This window comes from Psittacula echo, assembly GCF_963264785.1.
Source record: "Psittacula echo genome assembly, chromosome: 2".
Taxonomy (NCBI): domain Eukaryota; kingdom Metazoa; phylum Chordata; class Aves; order Psittaciformes; family Psittacidae; genus Psittacula; species Psittacula echo.
This window is the reverse complement of record NC_137737.1, coordinates 154,346,284-154,366,850: the sequence shown is the minus strand read 5'-3', so window position 1 is coordinate 154,366,850 and position 20,567 is coordinate 154,346,284. Positions and strand designations below refer to the sequence as shown.

The 20,567-nt window shown below is 38.6% G+C and overlaps 1 protein-coding gene across 1 annotated transcript in view; it reads right to left on the bottom strand.

Annotated features, from left to right (window-relative positions):
- KHDRBS3 (KH RNA binding domain containing, signal transduction associated 3) overlaps positions 1–20,567 on the bottom strand; it is a gene marked incomplete at both ends in the record, with an annotated part of 85,186 nt that overhangs the window by 28,704 nt on the left and 35,915 nt on the right. Inside the window, 4 exons of the mRNA XM_080610764.1 lie at positions 1,863–2,055; positions 8,938–9,077; positions 14,384–14,530; positions 18,263–18,379. Coding sequence (XP_080466890.1) covers positions 1,863–2,055; positions 8,938–9,077; positions 14,384–14,530; positions 18,263–18,379 — 597 coding nt within the window. The remainder of the gene's footprint in view (positions 1–1,862; positions 2,056–8,937; positions 9,078–14,383; positions 14,531–18,262; positions 18,380–20,567) is intronic.

The window sequence follows — 20,567 nt, the reverse complement described above, 5'->3', positions numbered from 1 at the left end:
CTGTAACCTCTTTGGAGGCTCCAAAACTTTATGCTGCTTTAAATACCCACAATCTCACTCATGTCGTCATTCTATAGACACTTCTCAGCAAAGAGTAAAACCTGCTCAGATACTCAGGTTGGCTAAGCAGCAATTAGTAAGGAAAGGACAGAAAAAGTACTGACTCCAACCATATTGCCTTAACCCATAATACAGTTAAGTCACTTTGATAACGTACTACAAGCAGGCAGTTAAAATACAATGCATTAAATTAAGCATTTAACATACAGAGAATCACAGAATCAACTAGGTTGGAAAAGACCTTTAAGATCATCAAGTCTAACCATTACTAATGGTTCATGTCCTACCAAAACTTTCTTACAGTGAATCTCCATTTTAACAAAGGAGACAAAACACAGTAAATATAAAACAGATTTCACCTTTAAATGTGTTTATCTATGTTAGGATATCTTGTTTTGAAGATCAGTGATCCAGTTCTACAGAGCATTTTTAGAAGTTATTTGGCACAGCACTGTTTCTTTACAGAGCTATTACCTAATTACTCTCTCTCAGAAGTAAAGCCTACATCAGGATACTGATCCAACAGCTGTCATCTTCACACCACTTTGACATACACACGCTATAAACAGCAGATATATCTATAAATATGAAGTTACTCAAATGTTTTTTCCTACCACATCACCATATGTTCTACAGTGTATGCCCTAGAAACAGACTCTTTAATGAAGAATAATTCCTTTGAAAGCCTTGTGAAATAATCACTTTTTTGCAATACCCACCTTAACCAGCCAAGTCAGGTATATCCAGGGGGCATTCACATACATTGGTCAAGTACTAGTTCTCAAATATTAGTTTCTTCTGAACTGTTCAAGTATGCGTATAAACATTTGTACAAGTATTAAACTTTCTGCATAAAGCTTAAGTGTTATATAGAAAATCAGGTTTCTGACTGAAAGGATGAAGGTTGAGATTTGATTTAGAGGATGGGCTTTTTTTGGTGGGGGAGCAGTGAAAGAGAAGGGGAAGACAGTAAGTAGAAGAAAGGTTGAAAGTAGAACATCTAAATAGCAAAACCATTTTCTGGAACTCAGGAACTCCTTTTTCACTAGTCTGAACAACAGAGACAAAGTCCAGACAGACCTGGCCGTAAAGAGGGCACACTAGAACCTTTAAGATATGTAAAACATTAAAAGCATTGTCCTTGAAAGTGTTTTTTTTCCTGTACAAGTCAATCCATTTTTATGATGCTGGCTTTGATTTAACGAGCTTTTCCCTTTATCTCACTGCTCTGCAAGTTCAGTTTAAATTAAATTTACCCTAACAATTCATAACTGTCTATAATTTTCAGTCATGTGCCATATAAAATATTTTGGTATGGTTTTTAATTTTTAATACAATAAAATCAAGATAAACATGTATGGCTTATTGAGATACACTCTACACTTAAAACTTTAGGATCAGTTCTGAAGCTTTCATAAAAATAGTTTAATTGTCTCTCCATTGAACAGTTCCATGCCCACAAAGATAGGTTAGGAAGAAGAGTATAGGATATTATTCTGAGAATTAAAAAATCCATTGACAGCGTGATTTTTCAGATTTCTGTAAAGCAGAATCTAACATAATATGTTTAAGAGGTACATAAATATTTTGCCAAATGCACTGTAAATGCCTTTATGATAGTACATATAACCTGAAATTGCATTAATATAAAGCAGATGCAGTCAGAAAGGGTAATGAGAGACGACCACATCTTCCATAGATTAATTAGGTGCTAATTAAAGAGATTCTAGTAGTTGTAAAGTGATAGTTTGGATCATCCCAGCAAAGTTATACACTTTATGCACAACAGCATCTCGACTTACATATTCACCATAGGTCTCCTGTGCTGGAGGCGGCGGAAGGGGCCGGTAGCCTGCAGGTGGAGGTACTCCTCTTGCTCTGGGTGCTAGAAGCCCACGGCTCCGACTGACTGGTCCTCTACTGGGAGGCACTCCTCTGGGTGCTGGTGCCCCTCTTGGTACTCCTGCTGGTGGTGGAGGCACTCCTCCACGGCCCCTGTGAATACATGGACCACTCACCATTAACTACTACACCCTTGGCCTTCCCTTCAACAGATCCCTCCCCCACTTCACAATAGTTTTGCTTTCCTACAGCCAGAAAATACTTTTTCTGTATACTTTAATCCAATTACACACATTATGCAAAAAAATGATAAAAGACACAAACTAGACATGATTCAGTGATGAACCTCTCACTAGCTTGAGCCATTCTGGCATACACAGAGATACCCAAACCAATTCACTGGAGCAGTCAACTTCCCTAGAATTTGACTTTTAGTATGTGAAATCACAGTCACAGAGTAACAGGTTAATTTGAAGCTGTCAGGGCTACATCATACTCAAACCCTGCACAGAGGAATCAGCTGCAACTGCCTTCTGATCATCCTGTGTAAGCTTCTATATGCAATCCAAAGATCACACTGCATGCAAGAGACTGGGTCGGAAAACATTAGATTTTCTTCTGGTTCTAAAGCACAGATTTCCAACTGTTGCAGGAAACAGTCAAACACGTAACAAGTGTGCAGGGTGATTATACATATAAAGCATCAGGTTATACTGTATTTAAGAACAAGAAATAACAGTATTTTTGGTCTTAAAGCTCTGACAGAATAAACATTAAATTGCATTTCACCGCTTTGGACACTTAACATGTGAAAAACCCGAGGCCTAAACCAAAACACTTTTGATCTTTAAGGTCTCTTCTAACCCAAACCATTCTATGATTTAGAGGTGGCTTTTCCCCCCTCTTCCCTATAGTAAAGGGAGAGACTTAGAGGTACAACCTGTGAGAAATTTGCACCATTTATTGTCTCTTGAGCAGAATGTTTAAAGCATTGCTAATAGGCACCTCCTTTTTAAAGGAGGTCATTTCACCCCATGGACTATAACTGAGTTTAAATGACTGCTCTGTAGGCATATAGACACGTTCCAAGGAAATCACACCTTTACTGAATATTGTAACAGATACACAGAAGAAAACAAGCACAAGCTCTACACCACCTTTCTACCTATCAAGCCATCTAATTAATCTGAAGAGTAGTAATGAGTAGAAATACACTGATTTCAGTAGAAATATCCAATTTATTATAAAGTAAGATCCAGATTTGGCCTTAAGACTTCCTCTCCCATTTCAAATAAATCCTATAATCTCATTGGTAAAGTTAGAAAAAAAATATAATCATTTGATCACAATTAGTATTTGAAAAACTGCATCACTAAATGATGAATGCAAAGATGTAAACACTTGGTACAATCAGGATAGATTTTATTAATTCTAATTACTGATAGGACACAGTCACAGTATTTTAAACAAGCCTAGAGAGTAAGTGATTTAAAACTGTGTTTATTACTTGGTTTTGGCTAATCTGTAGAATGCCTCCTCAGGACAGGGTACCAGCTGCTTATTTGACTTCATTGCAGTGGGGGCAGGGGTGAGCAGTGAAGTTCCCAGACACAGCCTGCTGAAGTAATATAAAGAAATAGCAAATGTGATACTTTCCAAGTGAAGCCAAAGAAAGGGAAATGAACCTATTGGCATAGACAATAGTCAATACCAAGTAAAAAAGTCAGCAAAAATATTCAAGAATCACTAGCTATAATCTTCACAGCATCCTTCAGACAGGGTGCAAGTGAAAGCAGCAGGAAATGGGACATACTGAAAACCATGGAAAAACATTTAGGGGGAAGGAGGGAAATAGTACAAGTTTTAGAGCCAGCATAGGTTTATTCTTGAGGAGTAATCAGAGCACCAGATCCACATAAGGATTTTTCTGCACTTCAAAACCAGTTAATAGGGCTGAAATGGTGATGGGTGGAAAGTAGTTTCTCCCATATTAGGAGACCATTTAAAGAGTTACTGTAAGAAAAGCACATCTGAGATATATTGCTCTGTATTAGCCATTATGGTTAATTATTAACCATTATTATTAACTATTCATGGTTACTGCACCAGGCTGGAGGAGACTAGGAAGGTCCAGATATAGGAAACCCAGTAACAAGACAGTTCAAGTACCCATCACGCAGATTTGAGTCATAGCAGGGTATGATGCTAAGGGCAAAGTTTTAGAAACTGTAAATCATTATTTCATTAAGTTACCAGGGAGCTAAAGATGCTTGATCGACACGAACAATGAACAGAAACAGACTCAAAATGTCAAGGAACCAGTTGAACAGGAACCTTCGCATACCTTCAGAGAAACAGATCAGTTCTGGTATTGCTTAATTTGGAACAGGGCAGTTTATATAAATTAAGTTTGAAAATATTTAAATGTAAAATGGATATACACAATATGGAAAGCCATTTAAAGAAATATTATGGGAAGTCAGAGCAAATAAAGAGCATGACCAAGAAAAGAAAAAGCTTGAGAAAGGGCAAAAGGACCTCAGAGTAAGGTTGGAACAGCAGGGTAACAAAAAGTATTAAAAGAGGTATCACTTGAAAAGCTGAACCCATCTCTAACCTCAAAGGACAAATGCTAATAAAACAAGTGTAAAATACTCAGAAATGCAGGTCAGGGGTAATCTAAAGAATTTGTAAAAAGCCTAAACCAAAAAATATAAATACTTCAAATATTCTGGAATCAGGAGACCTGCCAGAGTGAGGCCAAATCACCAGTGTAAACCAGCAAGATATGCATATTTACATGCGTACGTTACAGTTTTTGCTATACAATCAAGACACACTGGCTAAGGCTCTCATGGTAGAACCTTTCCTGATGGAGAATGCATTGGATGGTGCTGCCAACCATCTTTGACTAAAATGATAGAATAAAAGGAACTTCCAGTTCATCTTAAGGTCCTTTCCAACCCTAACTATTCTATGATTCTATTGTCCCCTGCAAACTTGCCAAGGGAACACTCGGCCACATCTTCCAGATTACTAATGAAGTTAAACAGGACTGGACCCAGTATTGACCCCTGGGGTACACTGCTTTCAGTGACCTGCAGCTGACTTTGTACCACTCAGCAGCACTCTCTGGGCCTAGACATTTGGCCCAATTTCAATGCACTTATCGGCTCATCCAGCCCACATATCAACAGCTTCTCCGTGAGGATCTTATGGAGACAACCTCCCTTGAAGGCACAGCAGGCAGTACTCACTATTCTCCCCCTACCTACCACACCAGTCACTTCATTACAGAATGCTGTCGTGTTGATCAAGTATGACTACATCTTTGTGAATCCATAGTTATTCCTCCTGATGACCTTTATGTACCTCGAAATGGTGTCTAGGGTTAGTCACTCCATCACCTTCCTAGAGATTATACAATACCAGGTTGGAAGGGACCTCAAGGATCATCTGGCCCAACCTTTCTCAGTAAAAATCAAGGTGAGGCTGAGCAGCCTATACTGAACAGGTCCTCCTTGCCATTTCTGAAGGTAGGTGTGACATTTACTTTTCCTTGGATCCTGACTTGGCTTTGCCAAACTTTTCATGTTGCACAATCTTTTGCAGTACACTACCTACATGTCCTCAACAATAAGTTATTCAAAAAGAAACCATCTGATTCCAAACATATGACAGGAGAATATCTGGAAGTTGTGAACACACTGCACTGATCTACATTGCCTTGTGTTACTTCTGACATACCAGACAGCAAAACTTCTGTAAGTTTAATTTTTCCATTGATGGCCTGGCAGTCACTCAACCATTATGATCCCATCCATGCATACACTGAAATACGAATAAAAAAATAAATGGCAAAAATAAAAGACCCACACTCATACAAGCATAAACCGGAATTCTGCTGTTTCTTCAATTAGACTACTCCTACATGTTGGCTTTGAGAAATTACTTTTTCCTCCCCTTATCTTAGTGAAATCAAAATATCTGCTTTCAAGCAATTCCTCATAATCTGGGGAGTCAACCCAACCAGCTCTCCCTTATTGCAGCCTTTCAATACTTAAAGGGGGGTGTGTGAGTGTGTGTGCTTATAAGATAGATGATTTTAAACTGTATCTTCTACTCAAAGAACAAGGGGCAACAGTTTTAAACTTGAAGAGGGTAGATTTAGACATGATACAAGAAACTCTTCAATGAGATGGTGCTGAGCTATGGCACAGAGTGCCCAGAGAAGCTGTGGCTGCCCCATCCCTGGCAGTGTTCAAAGGCCAAGTTGGACCGGGCTTAGAGCAACCTGCTCTAGTGGAAGGTGTCCCTGCCCATGGCAGGGGCTGGAACCGGATGAGCTTTAAGGTCCCTTCCAACACAAACCATTCTATGATTCTGTCTAACAATAACACAAACTGTTTGCCCCTACCCCACACCTTATTATCATCCTCTAAAATTTCACTTTTCAAATACATCTTAGTTTGAGTCAGAATTCAGTGATCCTTAAATCTCGTTTTTACTTAAAATAGGAATGTGACATTTTAGAAAAGAAACTACTGAGGTGTATATTAACATTTATGTTAACAAGTTTATTTGGAGACTTTAATCAGTAACTGGCATGATCATTTTATATAGTCACCTCCACTAAACATAACCAGTGATGAGGAAAGAACAGTCCTAAAGGTAAAGCTGAAAACAGCAAATTCCATCTGCTTATCCCCCAAAATCTTACTAGCTCTAGACTCAAATTTAGTCAAGTCAGGAACAAGCCAGAAACATGACAATAGGAAATTACCAAGCCACAATCATTAGGAAGTTACTTACCATGTACAGAAATACCTGTGCACAAGCTAAAATTGTGTATGCAAGCACAACAAATGTATTGTTTTCTACAAAGTAAGATTTTAGTACGGAGCTAAACATACGTAACAAGTCTTAAAAGAAGGGACTTGAAAAGATGCATTATCTCCAGAGTATCACCATGTCTAATAAGGAGTAAACAAAGGTATAAATTAGTACTTTTAAGTGCAACTATTTAGGAATAAAGGCTTAAAAATTGGGAATTTAAACACTCAGATATTGCATCCTTAACAGAATGCTTCATGTATCAAGACTGACATCTTGAACATATTCTATAGATTATAAAGGGAGGTTAGGATTGAGGTTCAACTTCATTTTACGAAGTCTTCTCAGGCTTTGCTTCAACATCTACTGGAGCTCTCAGGCATGCTTGGTATAAAAACTGTTTTATTGAACACTAAGACAAAGCCTTTAACAAAGCTTTCCTTCAATGAAAGTATTACTGAAATCAATTTCTGCTGAAAAAGAATCAGAGCATCACAACTGAGATATTGAACTCCATGGCTGTGGTATCTCAGCAGTAATAGCACTCAATTTCACTTACAGAATATGCTAACAGAGGGGAAATTCAGTTTGAGGGGAAGTTGTCTTGGGGTTCAAGACAAGTCAAACCAAGAACTTTTCAGCTTTCTTTAGAACATATGAGAAATGGAGATGACAAAACTTTTAGCTGTAATCTCCAAATCAAATACTACCATTTAAGTTTAACCTAAAGACACTTCAATAGCTATAGGCCAACCACAAAGGATTCTGAGCTATGTAACAGTATATGTCTTGCATAAAATGAAATGAAATACCAAAAACCAGAGGATGGAGCTACTGATGTTAGAAATTCAGTACTAAAAATGGATTATGCATGCATTAGCTAATAGTAGATATAAAGTTTTGGCAATAAGATCAGAACAATGACTTCTGTATTGCAGAAACATTAACTTGACATGAAAAATGAAGGAAATACACAAGTGCAAGTGTATCTGTACTGAGCATCTGTAGCAGAGCTGTTACAGGTATCTATGGTGAAGTAAAACCAGGTATTTAAGAACTGAAGTAAAATTAGCAGATAAAATCTCAAAAATGGAGATCTCTAATTTGTAAGCACTTCTGTATGGCTGATTTCAGGGCTACAGAAATGAACCTCGGTATATAATTATCACAACTCTGAACAATATTAAAATCACAAAACAGATATTACACATTATAAAAACGAAAATCTGCTGCTTTAGAGAAAATTATATTGCTACAGGACACAAAGCTGGAAGTGTAAATTGTCTAAGATTCATTTTGCATTTCATTTGCTGCTGCTACCAGGATACACTGAACTGTATAAATTGAGACCTGTATAAATGCATTAATTCCTCAGTACTTTTTCTTCTAACATCTGAGTTAAAACACTTCAAAATATCATTCTGAAGTTCTAAAAGCTGAGTTGTAAGATTCAAGCTTGCATTAATAAGAACTATAACCACAGCTAAAGGAAAATTATTTACCATAGGAAACGGTTAATCTTGGCTGCTGCAGCCATAATTTCTCTGTACTGTAGCTGAAACAGTTAAACACTTTATTTAAGTTTTGTTTTCACACTTCAGGACTCAAAGGAGCTGAAGCTGTCATCTCAGTATTGCAAGGAAGATGGGGGCTGCTAGGGTAAAAATAAAACATCTCCTGTGCCAAAGAAAAATAAAGCAAAAGCAATAGACTATTCCTGCAAACACAAGCTGCTTTTTAATGAAGTAATGCCACTCAGATGGGAGACTAAAACCATATTCTACCTCCAAAGCACTTCTGTAACATTTCATTATGACTGTGAAACTTAAGACAGCAAAAAATGAATATTAAGTATCTGAGAAATTGCTCTAAAATTCCTATGTCACTGAAGGCAAGACAGATGTATCAGTTTTCAGAGCTGTGCAGGGCCCATACATAGCCCCTACTTGCACCTAAGCGGCAACTTGAAAATTCAAGGCACGCAGTTGCTCACAGTAAGATTAAACACCTTGCCTGATGTACATTGTTTAACATAGGCATCATTTAAGTTTCATTTAAAAAAAATCAGTACCATTGCTAATTCAGTCTAAATTATTCTATCTTCAATGAATCGAGATTGATCCTGTTGTACTCTGAGGGGTGAGGTGGGAGAAGCTTAAAATGTACATCCAAGTGAAATTCCCCTACAGCTGAGATACTTACCTGGACAAAGCAGGAACTGGTACTCCTCTTGCTCGAAGCGATGCTTTTCCACGAACTACTGGAACTTCTGCATTTTCTGAGCCACCATTTAAATATGTTAATTCCTGAAGCTGTGCCTGTCTGATTTCATCATTGTAGTCCTAAAACAAGGGGAGGCAGAGAGAAAAAAATATCAGGCATGTTCTTTTCCATTGCACTTTACCTCCATGTAGCTTTACCAATTAAAACATGAAAGTTAAAATGCTGTAGATAGGGGTAACAAAAATAAAGGTCCCATATTCTAAGTGGAGATCTGGTTTATAGTTCCAACTGTACAATGACTGTGTTAAAAGCAGGAAAAATCCCATTGCCTGGTGTTGCAAAGCAGTAAAGAACAAATATGCTCATGAGAACAGTGCCTCGTGAAGGAACAGATGATAAGATATATGCTTAGAATCAAGAGTTAAAGTATAAACAAGTGAACTCATTCAATACACATGCACAATTATCTAATAAAAAGAGTTAAACCAATCAGTTCTAGAACATGCAGTGGTAAAGAGGCTGAGGATACATGGCTTGTTTCTTATTCTGCACAAACCTCTCAAGGTCTATCAAAAAGGAAAGCTGAAGTGATTTACATGGAATTAATACAGTACTTCTCAAATGCACAAGAGTTTCAGGGACCTTGAACCAACCTCCAAAACAAGCACATCCAAGGAATAATAGAGACAGCAATGAACTCTTGAGCTACATGTTTTTCTGTCATTTTTCCTACATTTAAAGTGAGCCAAAGAATGCATCTGTAAAGCTGAATCAAGAAGTATTCTATGCAACATGTATACATACAGAGAATCAAAATATTACTAGGTCCTTTAATAAGTAGTGATACTTCTGATACAGCAGCTCTGATCTTCTATAAAACCCCTCATTTCAAAGAAGGAAGATTTGTTAAAATACCACCCATTTTATAATTCAATTACAAAATCAAACATCTGCATCTCCCACAGGAAATCTGTGCTCATCACATTTATGTACTAGACAGATACCAAATGACCATCAGGTAGCCTTGCAGACAACTGCATAACTGCATAGAAAGGAGATTAAAATTTACATGAGTTCAAAGATCTCAATTATCCTTGAAAGTAGACTTGTACAAACAGAAATAAGGAATTTTTCCATTACATGACATTACTAAAGATAGTTACTACTATTAGGAAAAATGGCACTAAACAAGCATTTTGTCTGATCTGCCTTGACCAGGCTTTGAAATTTAACTCACAACTGCCCATCTGAGATCATCCTCTATTTAGCAGCAGAAATCAAACAGCAAACAAGGTGAAGAAGAGCCTTCAAGACCAAATTAACTGTTTCAAGCTCCATAATTGAAGCTTTTGAGAAACAGATTACATTACAGAACAGCTTATACCCAATACACAACCGAGCCATCCTCGGGAAAATAGGCAATCAAACATTATTCTGGCCAACTACTGTATAGCAACATATAGTTTAAACTATACATTGGTAATATACAGTACAAATACTTTATATAACTTGCTGCTGGACCAGAACTGGCTACAAATGGAAATTTCTACGTAATATATGAAATAAAACTTCAATCTTTAAAGAAAATGCTAAGGAACTGTACCACAAACACACAGGTCCCAGTTCTGACATTGTATTTATCCGATGCCCTTTATAACTTCTCCACAAGACATTCTCCTCAAAAGAGCTTCTGAAAAATACCTGTATCATCTAATACTAATTTAATTTCTTCAAGGATGTGCTTAGGTTGCTACTGTGCATGTTGGATTCTTCTTTTTCTCCCTGATGCTTTCTCATTTTCCTGTAGCAAACTATCAGACATACCAGCAGTCTTAGGTCACAGACAAGGACTCCACTGTGCAAAGGCAAAGAACAGAAAATGTTCCTTATCACATGCGCCAGAGGCAGCAGGAGGATACAGAGTGAAGGAGCAGTACAAGAAAGCCACGATAAGCAGCAGTGTTAATTGAAGAATCCATTTCAGAGTCTAATGGATTAACAGATGGTCAATTTATGAATATCCACTGCTGGAAAGCAGCACACTTCAAGTCAAATTGAGGAAACAATCTCTTTCTCACCTAGAACAGAAGATGGACACAGAAACCCTCGAGACTATGCTCTTCCCCTGTACAGTTTCAGCAGAGGTGACACTGATTTCAGTCAAATGCTGCTGCTGAATTCCAAATAAACAGATGTACTTTCATTTTATGAGTACTGCCCATCCTGACTACTCTTCTCAGAGCACAGAGGATGTGTTCTACTCTATGAATGACTACACCATCAAGATACATTCAAGGTAGTTTCTCCCTACACAGAATTGCTTACATGATCCAACTAAGCAACAGTTTCAGTTTTATTTGCCATTTTCACCCAGCCCTGAGCAATACACTTAAGACCTTATTTTGATTTATCGAACTATTAGTAAAAAGTTAATGTTCAGACGGACCCATGCAAAACCCTATGCAGTTCTGCAAAACCCCCAAGCAGATCTTTATCCTGGCAGTGTGCAATAGTGATCAGATTTCCAGCATCCTTTATGCACACACCCCCACCCATTAGAATTCTTTGCCAGCTTGCTTAAGGGAAACCATGTGAGTTTCCAAAGCCTATCAAGCTCTTTCAAATGCCATTAAACACTTTCATCACCACAGCTTACAAACTGAGCAAGCAGGAAGAAAAGCAGACTACGGGAAAAACTCTGCTTCTGCTCACACCGCAAACTGTCTGCTACAGATTCTCTCAATATTTCTATACCTGTCTTTAAAGCAAAGGAAAACAACTGGTACTCAACAGCACAGCATCATTAATGCTGCAGCTGTCAGAAGAATGATTGTCACTACTCAAAAATTAAGTAGAATAAAGCCCTATTGGCCAAAACTGTGGTAATATAGGAGCCAGGGGGAGATGCTGGTCCTTTCATCGTAACTGGCAGAAGTAATACTAAGATAATATTGGACTGCTGACCAGAAGCTCTGGCCAAACAAAAGTGACTGGCTAATTTAAAGGAAGATAAATTACATTTGAATTCTGAAGCCGCAATTCTACCTGCAGAAGACAGGTGAGAGTCAAGGCAAAACCCCTCAAGTCAAGGTTCTGTGTCTTGGTTTGAGTTATACGAATAGTTTAAAGGAAAGTACACTACTGCAGCTGACTGAGGCTGAACTTAAAGGTGCATATTACAGATCTATAAATTTAGCAGAAGAGAGACTAAGGCATTTTTGGTATAGTCAGCAACTACAAGAATATTTTGTACCCTACATCCTAGGACCAATTGTTATTTTATATTCAGCCTGCTCTGCAAACTGCACCATGACCATATTCATAAATCAACTTAAGCATCAAAAGTTGTTAGAAGGCATGGTTAGCTTACATAGTAAGGAGAACATAAATTATGGCCAAATCTTGCATACTGATAGCAGGACTTATTTCTTAAAGTAGTGATAATTTTAAGAAAGCCACAACAGAACTTATAGAAAATTAGCCTACCGGTAGTTCTACAGGAGGTGGGGGCAGAAGAGAACAAAGGCATTTAGAACAATTCTCATAAGATTACATTTGAGAAGCCACAGGAAAATTAAGACAGTGTTGGCTTGATCCCATAGCTCAAAAAGATGATTTAGTTTCAGTTCTGCTCAGTACAAGATGCAATGATCAAAAATTGAGATGAGAAGTGCACAACCAATGAAAGGAATTGCTCATTATAAGTCTGTAATTCTACTGACTTAGCAGTAGAGTCATGGGCAGCTTTTGATATACTTGCATTTATTATGGTATTAGGTGAATCAAGCTCAATGAAGAAAAATAAGACCTCTGATAAAGTGGCAGCGGGATCAGACTTATCCTTGCTGCCAGTGCTTGCAAAAAGCATTTATCAAAATTGAGCATATTTCCATCTCAAAAGAGAGCAGCTGTTTGCTCACCAGAATACTCAAGTTAATTCTCCCTTATCTCTTCACACACTCAAGTTAAAAGTCTTGTAAATACAGTAACCTTGGCATTATGACAGCCCAGCATTCCTACAAGTATCCTCTAGAGTATTCCAGCATTCCTACAAACATTCTCTAGAGTATCACCAACCTAATCAGTTAAGATGTGCAAACAGTAGTATATTTATTTACCTCTTCATATATATTTGGAACCAGCAAAGTTATAATGTGGTGCTTGCTTCTTTAAAACACGAGATGTGTTATTTCACATCAGCACATATTCCTAAATGAACCTCCTAGTGAACATTACTTATCAGGCTTTGGTTCATGTCAGAGGGTAGTGTTGGAGCATATGAAATAACTTTCAGAAAAAAAGTCTATCAGAATAAACACTAAGGAGCACACAATCAATTATAGACACTTGGGGACTTAATTTCATGGATCTAGAGTAGGTTTAGAATAAACTAAAATCCTCAAAATTCATACAGCAGCACTGCCACATCATCTGTACCAACTGGTTCACCCTGGAGTACAGCCAGCAGCTCTACCCACAACAAGCTATAGCAGTGTACAACAGACATCCCTGACTGCTCCTGAATACATCCACACTGACTACACTCTCAAATGCTTATGTGATGCTGTCAAACACACACCTTAACAAAGTCTCCTCAGCTTGGTCTCCCACATTTCCACTATCTGACATGAATCAAAACTAGCACTTGGATAACCATTTCAGCAGTAACGATAAACAGAAGTCAGTGTACATTGAGAAAGCTTTGCTTCTTGCATTCATTTCATAGCCAATAAAAATAGAAGAATATCAACTGAAAACTTAATACAGATAGGAACTTCACACACAGTAACACCACCTCAAATGCCCCAGCATAAGTTTACTATCACAAAACAATCAAGGCTGGTCCTTACATGAGAAGCAAATAAGAATCTTCTCTAGAAAGACATTGGAAACCCTGCAACACCATTGTCTAAGCATATCCCAAACCTGGAGTACAAACTTACACTGGAAATCACATCTCATTTTATATATCCATACATTGCAAGTTGAAGTAGACATAAAACAAGTATAACCCCTGTGTCACTAGCTATATGATAAAATTGTATTGATTCTCAGCACTGAACACTAAACCAGGATTATGGGTGGGAGCAATACAATTTCAAATTTATTCTTAGTGAAACAGAACCCTACGCTGATGCTTCAAATTTAGCAAAAACACAGAAAAGCCCTACCTTAAGCAAAGTTATTTTTCCATACTTAATTGTACAAATAATGAAGATCTGTTATCATGAGTGTATGTGGACAGTTATCCATTCACCCAACAACTGCCTTTATCAAAACGAAAAGTATTTGTAAGCATCACTTCTTTCACAGGTGAAGGAGATCATGTAACATGACCTGATCAATATTGTTCAAGAAGTCAGTTTTAGAGACAGTTTCTCACTCAAGACTACCAGAATTCCCACGAAAAAGTTACAATACTAACAGGGATGAGGAACTTCTTGATTTCTTCCAACGCATGTCCCATTCTGGCATATGCTTCTGCAGGCGGAGCAAATACTTCAATTAAAACATGCAGGTCATCATTTAAGTGGAAGTACTTCGCCTCTCCACTTTTTCTCAACTCTTCCTCCTAGGAGATAAGAAAAATGTTGGGGTTTTTACCACCTTCTTTAAGCATATTATAGTCCAAGTATTAAAGTTGCTTCAGAGGCATTTGCACATACTATTTACTCATGTTCTGATAACTAAAAAGGATAAAAATCACATACTTCTGATACACTTAAAACCAATCTTGTTGCTAAAATATCAGAATTGTATCAGTTTGCTTACCAACCATAAGCGATAACCAACACAAAATAAGACCCATTGACTTCTGTTGACATACAGAAACTGTAGCATAAGGGAGAACATGCACCCGTTTCATCTAGAAGACACAGAAATAAGTGAAGCTGAAGCCTCGCTTCTCAAAACTCAAGTCTTCAGAAATGGGTTTGATCCAATATTCCACAAGCACAAGATTCTTTTACTGATATTATTCCAACCATAGTATTATTGCACTACCCCTAGTTCTTATTTTCTGTTCTCACTGCTATTTCTACCCCATGATTACATCCTTCACAGAACCGTGCTACTTGAACATGAACCTAACAGCATTATGAGAAGGGAATAGGACATTAGAGTGAAAGAGTTCACTAGCTATTTCAGAAGAATTTATTTCTTTTATTCTGCTTCACCCAACCCACTTCAATGCAAGTGAAAAACTATTTCCATGTAGTGGAGCTGAGCTCACTTCCCAACTACTTGGATTCACACGAAAACAGTTCACAGACTTAACAGTTACTCTCAGATAGGCTGCTTCTCATCCCCCATCTGAAAGGTGCTTCCAAGAAGCTAAACCATCATTTAAAGTAATCTCATTGCATTACCGAATAACAGAACTACTGAGAATTTGATACAATGCTGTCTTAAAAACAAAGCCCTAAGAAATCTCTCCCATGGCTTACCACATATGGGATGCACCTGGTAAGCATTTAATTCTATGGATTTCTAAAGTTATTAGTTCAAAGATAGTGGAAATCTTTCATGCACACCACTTAATTATGGGTTAAGATGTGCAAGTGACAAACCATTTATGCTTCTCATAAATATCATTCATGTTATCATACATGAGTATCACAGCTACAGGTTGGGCAGAGAAGAGATTCAGAGCAGCCCTGCAGAGAAGGACTTGGGGGTGTTGGTCGATGAGAAAATGAACATGAGCCGGCTGCAGTGTGTGCTCACAGTCCAGAAAGCCAACCGTATCCTGGGCTGCATCAAGAGGAGCGTGACCAGCAGGTCAAAGGAGGTGATCCTGCCCCTCTGCTCTGCTCTCGTGAGACCTCACTTGGAGCACTGTGTGCAGTTCTGGTGTCCTCAACATAAAAAGGACATGGAACTGTTGGAACAAGTCCAGAGGAGGGCCACGAGGATGATCAGGGGACTGGAGCACCTCCCGTATGGAGACAGGTTGAGAAAGTTGGGGCTGTTCAGCCTGGAGAAGAGAAGGCTGCGTGGAGACCTCAGAGCAGCCTTCCAGTATCTGAAGGGGGCCTACAAGGATGCTGGGGATGGACTCTTCATCAGGGACTGTAGTGACAGGACAAGGGGTGATGGGTTCAAACTTAAACAGGGGAAGTTTAGATTGGATCTAAGGAAGAAATTCTTTACTGAGAGGGTGGTGAGGCACTGGAATGGGTTGCCCAGGGAGGTTGTGAATGCTCCATCCTTGGCGGTGTTCAAGGCCAGGTTGGATGAGGCCTTGGGTGACAGCTCTAGTGTGAGGTGTCCCTGCCCATTGCAGGCGTGTTGGAACTGGATGATCTTAAGGTCCTTTCCAACCCTAACTACTCTATGATTCTATACTTCATGTTTGACTATGGGGATGTTTTAAGGCTCACAGAAATGTTGATAGCTGTTAGAGCATCCACAACAGGAATATGAAGACAGAGTCAACAAGATTAGACACTTTGCCCTCAAAACTGTTTTCTTGTCAATACAAACAACAAATAACAGAATAAGAAACAGCAGTAAACTAATAAAAAACTACTACACATCCTAATTATTTAGTTTTAATTGGAACTGTTTCACACTTAAATATATACTTAAAACACAATTATTCAAGATATATGAACTAGCATCTAGCACCAGAAGCTATATGCTTTCATTAGTGAAGTTCTCCATATCCTCTGTGGTTTAGTATATATGCTATCAACCATTCCCTACCCTTGGAAAAAAAAAATTAGATCACTGTACAGTTGTACGTGCAGAGAATTGAGAATTAAGAAATTTTCTGTGGTTATCACTCAGCTTGCCAGCTAAAGGCAGCATGCAAGGAAAAAGTCATAATTTCGTGTGCAGTGCGTGGTGAAAAAGGATTTCAATCAGCAATTTTTACAAAAAGAAATTAAAGTGCAGGTTGTTCTAAAAGCAATCCCATGCAAGCTTTTAAAGTAACTATCTTTTTTCTCCTGCTTCACGTGCAAAGTTCACTTTGATTCCCTCACCAATTCTGTAACATGGCTTGGCAACACACTACTCTCCACAGCAAAACACCACACAAAAGAGAATGAGCTCACCCACTGGCCTACATCTCCCAGCCTTGGGCATACATTCAGTATTTCAGGATCTTTTTATCCCCCACAATGACCAACAGAAAAGCCACAGCTTATTTCCAATTCCAGCTTCCCCCACTGACACTATTTTTAGCTCCCATGAAATCCTCTGCCTTCCATTATTTGACAGTACATACACTGGCTAGGCTGGGCCAAGTGCATGTGGATGCTGCTTGGCTGGCTAAAACACTACTTGGGTTTTTTTTTTCCTCACTGCAATGGAGATTTGAGAGCTGCTGAAAGGATGAAAGCAAACCAGATGTGGAACAAGGGAGCTAAAAGACAGCAAGGTCACCACTTTTAAGACAATCTGTCCTTTAAATCTCCATTTTCTCATGTATAATTTAGCACACCAAATGGTCATGGTTTGGGCAATCTGGCTTAACTTCATGTATTCAATAGACATCCCTGCAGTACTGCACACCAGGAGCCTTATGAGAAAGCTTACCCTATTTGCTTTGCACCTTGCTCCTGTATTTCATCCCTTCATGGTCTAGAACAAAGCAGAGTACTAGCACAGCTTATGATGCATAGCACCACAAGGTATCTGGCAATATGCCTAAAGACAGTAAATATACTTCACCATGTAGTAGTTTATTGTTCCTATATAGCCTTTTGCTTTTCATCCTACTTGTCTAGCTATCAAGCAGCAGCTACCAACCCCTGAAGTCTACTGCTTTAAATCAGAAGTTGAGCAGCAGTATTTATCAGAACCTGCTCATAGTACCATCCATTTTCATCTTTACACCACCAAAGAGCTGTGAAGTTTCTTCTGGTTGTATTTTACCTCCTTTCATCAGCTCTTTCCCTTTACCTAGAAATATTATTAAGTGTTAAGTTTAAATGTTATGTGAACATGTTTGGAGGAATTTATAAGCAGGGTTCCTTTAAAAGTGGGAACACTGCCATTTTCACTTGGGCATTAGTCATTATAAGCTATACAAAACCAATCTGTAACATGCCATTGGTAATGCCCCACTTACATGCCCAAGGACCATATTTTGGGATCCTACACACAACTCATGGTAGCTTCAAAATACTCAGCGAGAACAGACTCAAGAGAAAGCAGTACCCATCTGAATCTAACCAACATGAGGATACGGCTTTTTCTTTGCTCCCATTTTTGGCAAGGGCTTTGTTCACCTCCCCAAAAGTTTTAGGTAAGCTACAATATTCAGATATCAAACACTAACATACTCAGCTCTTACCTTTGTCTTGTCCCTCATAGAACCTTTGCCCAAAATAGACATTTTTGTCAGTGTTTCTTCCTGTAAACGCTTTAGAGAATTGCCACGTGGACCCAAAAGCTTCCCCACAAAGTTGAACTGTAAGAAAACAAAGCACCATTAAAGCTCATTGGATTTTTAAGTCTAAATGAATAAGCATAATGGAATATTTTGCTGAAATAACTTTTTTAGGTGCAAACAAGTATTAGATCATAAATTACAGTCATTAACTACAACTCTGTGGGACATTTAACAGCACGAAAGTGACTCCACCAGGTGTCAAGAGAAATACAGAAGTAACTGAACTCAAAGAAGCCAGGTACTTGAAGAGAGAACTTTGTGTTTATCCCACTCAAGACTGAGAACAGATGTGCTCAAACTGCAATTCAGTTTATCAACAATTGTTACCAGGTACATAACCATAAAAACAAAGCTGGCAGCAATCTCAGATACAATACCCAAGCTCTCAAGAAAAAGAATACCTTGATTGCCTTATCCTCGCTTGCAGATTTGTGAAGTAATCCATATAACATACCCTGCTCTAAAACCCAGGAACAATCAAGGAGTCAAATCCACAGAACATAAGCATATAAATTCAGTCCCAAACTAGAATCAACACTTACCTTCTCAACTGCCACTCAACCCCCATTACGACTTAAGTTTACCAAAGCCAGTTGGGATTCATGACCATGGCATTACACCACTAAGATAACTAGGGAGAAGAAACTGGTGAGCCTCAAAAACCAAGGAAGACAAGGAAAACAAGGAAAACACAACCCTTGCCATTGATATAAAACACTGAAACATGCAACAGGTGCTCCTTCTGCCCAGAAGATGCTTCAAAAGGAAAGTTGGCTAAAAAAACAGGTATCAAAAAATCCATTTTTTGATAACAAAGGGACAACCTGTCTATTGGCATTTCAAGGATGCAAAACTGGACTTAGGAAAGCCAGGAGATGCGAAAGTTCTCATGAGCACTGCTCCATAGGGCATGTATTCCCAGTCACACATGGGGGAAAAAAGCTGTGTACAGTCATCAGTCTGCTTCTGTGTAACATAGCACTGTATTTTGGAATGTATATGAAATTTGAAGGATGGTGACAGAGAAAGCTTGAGGATTCTATTAAACTATGCAGAAAACTAAAAACATCTGTGTGGTACTTAGTTGATGGCTGGGCTTAAACCACAACAACCTACAACCCTGTGGGGGATCCACAATGGAGCAGTTCCAACTGTATCCTGCAGGAGGAATCCCAGGCTGGAGCAGAAGACCATGAGGAGGATGGAACAACAGAGGTGTTGAGCCAATAACCTCCATTCCCTATCCCCCTGTGCCACCTGAGGGACCGAGGTAGAAGAATCAGAGTGAAGTTCAGCCTGGAAAGAAGGGAGGGGGTGTGTAGGGAAGTTATTTTTAGTTTTCTCTCTATCCTTCTGTTACAATTAATTAGCAATAAATTAGTCTTCAAGTCAAGTCTGTTTTGCCTGTGACTAATTGGTTAGTGATCTCCCTGTCCTTATTTCAACCCACAAGCTTTCCATCTTTCTCCCCATCATCCTGTTGAGGAAGGAGAGTGATAAAACAGCTTGGTAGGCACCTGGCAGCCAGTAAAGATCAACCCACCACAACTCCTATCCAAATAACAAGGCAATAGAGATTATTTATCAAGAAAGTACTGTCCAGGAATATTTATTACGCCCAATGAAACTGTAAAGCCAGTATATTCATACTATTGGAATCTGAAGTGACACAAACATGTTGAAAGATAGTTCAGGCACAAGTAAAACAGTGACACTAAAGAACAGACAGACTTAAGCTACTTGTTTGTGGCCTCACATTTATGAAACAGTTTATAAGTTTTGACTATTGCTCTACTACTGTGTCACTGAAGGGCCTACATGGGCTTCTCCTATAAGGATCTCTCTATTCCCCTGAAGGAATTTCAAAACACTTGTCAATGGGATAGTGCAGCTCAAAATCCTTTGTTGCAACATCAGAAGTGCTGATGGAGAAAATGCCCAGCTACAGTGCCCTGTAACACAAAGTCTACAGCTCCAGTTCATCTAAGTCAACTTTAGACAAAAAAAGAAATGCAAGCATTAAAAGCCTGCCAAGTATGAAAACATTACTTTTACCATCCTTAGTACCTCCAAGTTCAATCACCAATGCATACCAGAGTTAGAACCAAGATATCATTCACCAAACTACTTATGCATCACTAGTTATAGAATCATAGAAGAATCATAGAATAGTTAGGGTTGGAAAAGACCTTAAGATCATCCAGTT